We start from the raw sequence: 1,483 nt of genomic DNA on the forward strand, positions 1-1,483 counted from the left end.
ATGACTTGAAAACTTACTGTTTTTTTAAAGATTACACAAATCACCAGAAAGAAAAATCAAGAGAAAAACTGCAAAATGACTACATTTGAACAAAGCTCAGGAATCATGGCAATTTTTAGCATCTAATTAGAATATATATGGGAGTTAGGTAAAAATCCCAGAGTGTTGTTGGTTACATTCTGAAATACCAGAGCTACATGATCAGAGATACGGTTATGAAGAAAAATAATTGTGATTACTGAACACTTGCTAATTTGTCAATTAAAAACTGATATCATTAAACAATAAAGGATGATTGGGGAAGGTGTGGGTCCCAAATTATTCAATATGCAGCAGCTTCTTAGTGAAAGAATCCCAGTCTTTCCCGAGTTCAAGGCACTGGCAAATAGCTGGAAATTCTCGGTCAGTTCTTCTTGCCCATTCAATGGCTTTCTGTACTGGATCCAATACCCTGTTTACAGTGCAAAAGAAAGATCATGTTGATTTGAAAACAGCAATTCGACCACAAAGTCAAGAAGAAAATGAACTGTTATCTACAGTCTCCAAAGACAGAACTAATTCTAATAGGCTTAAGGTTACAGAATGGTAGATTTATAAAAATCATGGTGTAGGAAGGGACTTCAAAGATCATCTCATCAAACCCTCTGCTCAAAGCAAGGTGTAGCTACAGCATTGTTGACAGATGGCTGTCCAGCTTATGCTCCAGTATTTGGAGAGATGGTGAAGGAGAACTCACCACCTCCTCAAGGCAATCCATATGCTCACCACGGAAGTTAGGAAGTGTCTCTTAATGTTTAGGCAAATTCTGCTTTCTTTTAATTTCCACCCACTGGTTTTAGTCCTATCCTCTGGAGCAACACAGAACAAATATGCATCTAATAATATTATAATTATACCCAACCTTTTTCCTTTCAATGAACTCAAAGCAGTTATTATATAATTCTCCTCCTCCTCTCAATCTTACCCTCACACCACAACAACCCTGTGAAGTAGGCTGGTCTGTGAGTTGGTGACTGGCCCAGTCACCCAGTGAGCTCTATGGCTAAGTGGAGACTAGAACCCAGATCTCCCAAATCCCAGCCCAGCATCCTTAACCACTATACCACACTGGCTCTCTCTTCTGCATAACAGCCTTTCAGATATTTCAGGACTACTGTCATTTCACCCTTTAGCAGGCACTATGATTCTGCTAATGCACCCTAAGATGCTTAGTTTTCTTAGCTACTGCAACAAACTCCGTCTTATATTCAGCTTCTGATCCACAAAAACTTAGGTGTTTCCTATGTACTGCCACCTAGCCAGGTCTCCAGGATCCTTTACTTGTATCTTTGATTTTGGTATACTTAAATCCAAGACTTTACATTTATCTCTGTTAAATCATCATTAGTTTTTTTTTCAAGGCTCCTTTTTGAAACAGCTGCACTGCTTCAGTAGGTTTGAACAAATTTCCCTGATGGCTTGGGGGGAAAAAACCTTAAAAGGT

General features: G+C 38.9%; 1 protein-coding gene across 1 annotated transcript in view; it reads right to left on the minus strand.

Moving 5' to 3' along the window:
- Positions 1-318: 318 nt before the first annotated feature.
- Positions 319-1,483, minus strand: part of PARP4 (poly(ADP-ribose) polymerase family member 4) — a 38,825-nt gene continuing 37,660 nt past the window's right edge. Inside the window, exon 26 of the mRNA XM_044441803.1 lies at positions 319-451. Within this exon, the coding sequence (XP_044297738.1) occupies positions 319-451 (133 nt within the window). The remainder of the gene's footprint in view (positions 452-1,483) is intronic.

Source organism: Varanus komodoensis, unplaced genomic scaffold, assembly GCF_004798865.1.
Source record: "Varanus komodoensis strain SLA01 unplaced genomic scaffold, ASM479886v1 scaffold4, whole genome shotgun sequence".
NCBI classification, from domain to species: domain Eukaryota; kingdom Metazoa; phylum Chordata; class Lepidosauria; order Squamata; family Varanidae; genus Varanus; species Varanus komodoensis.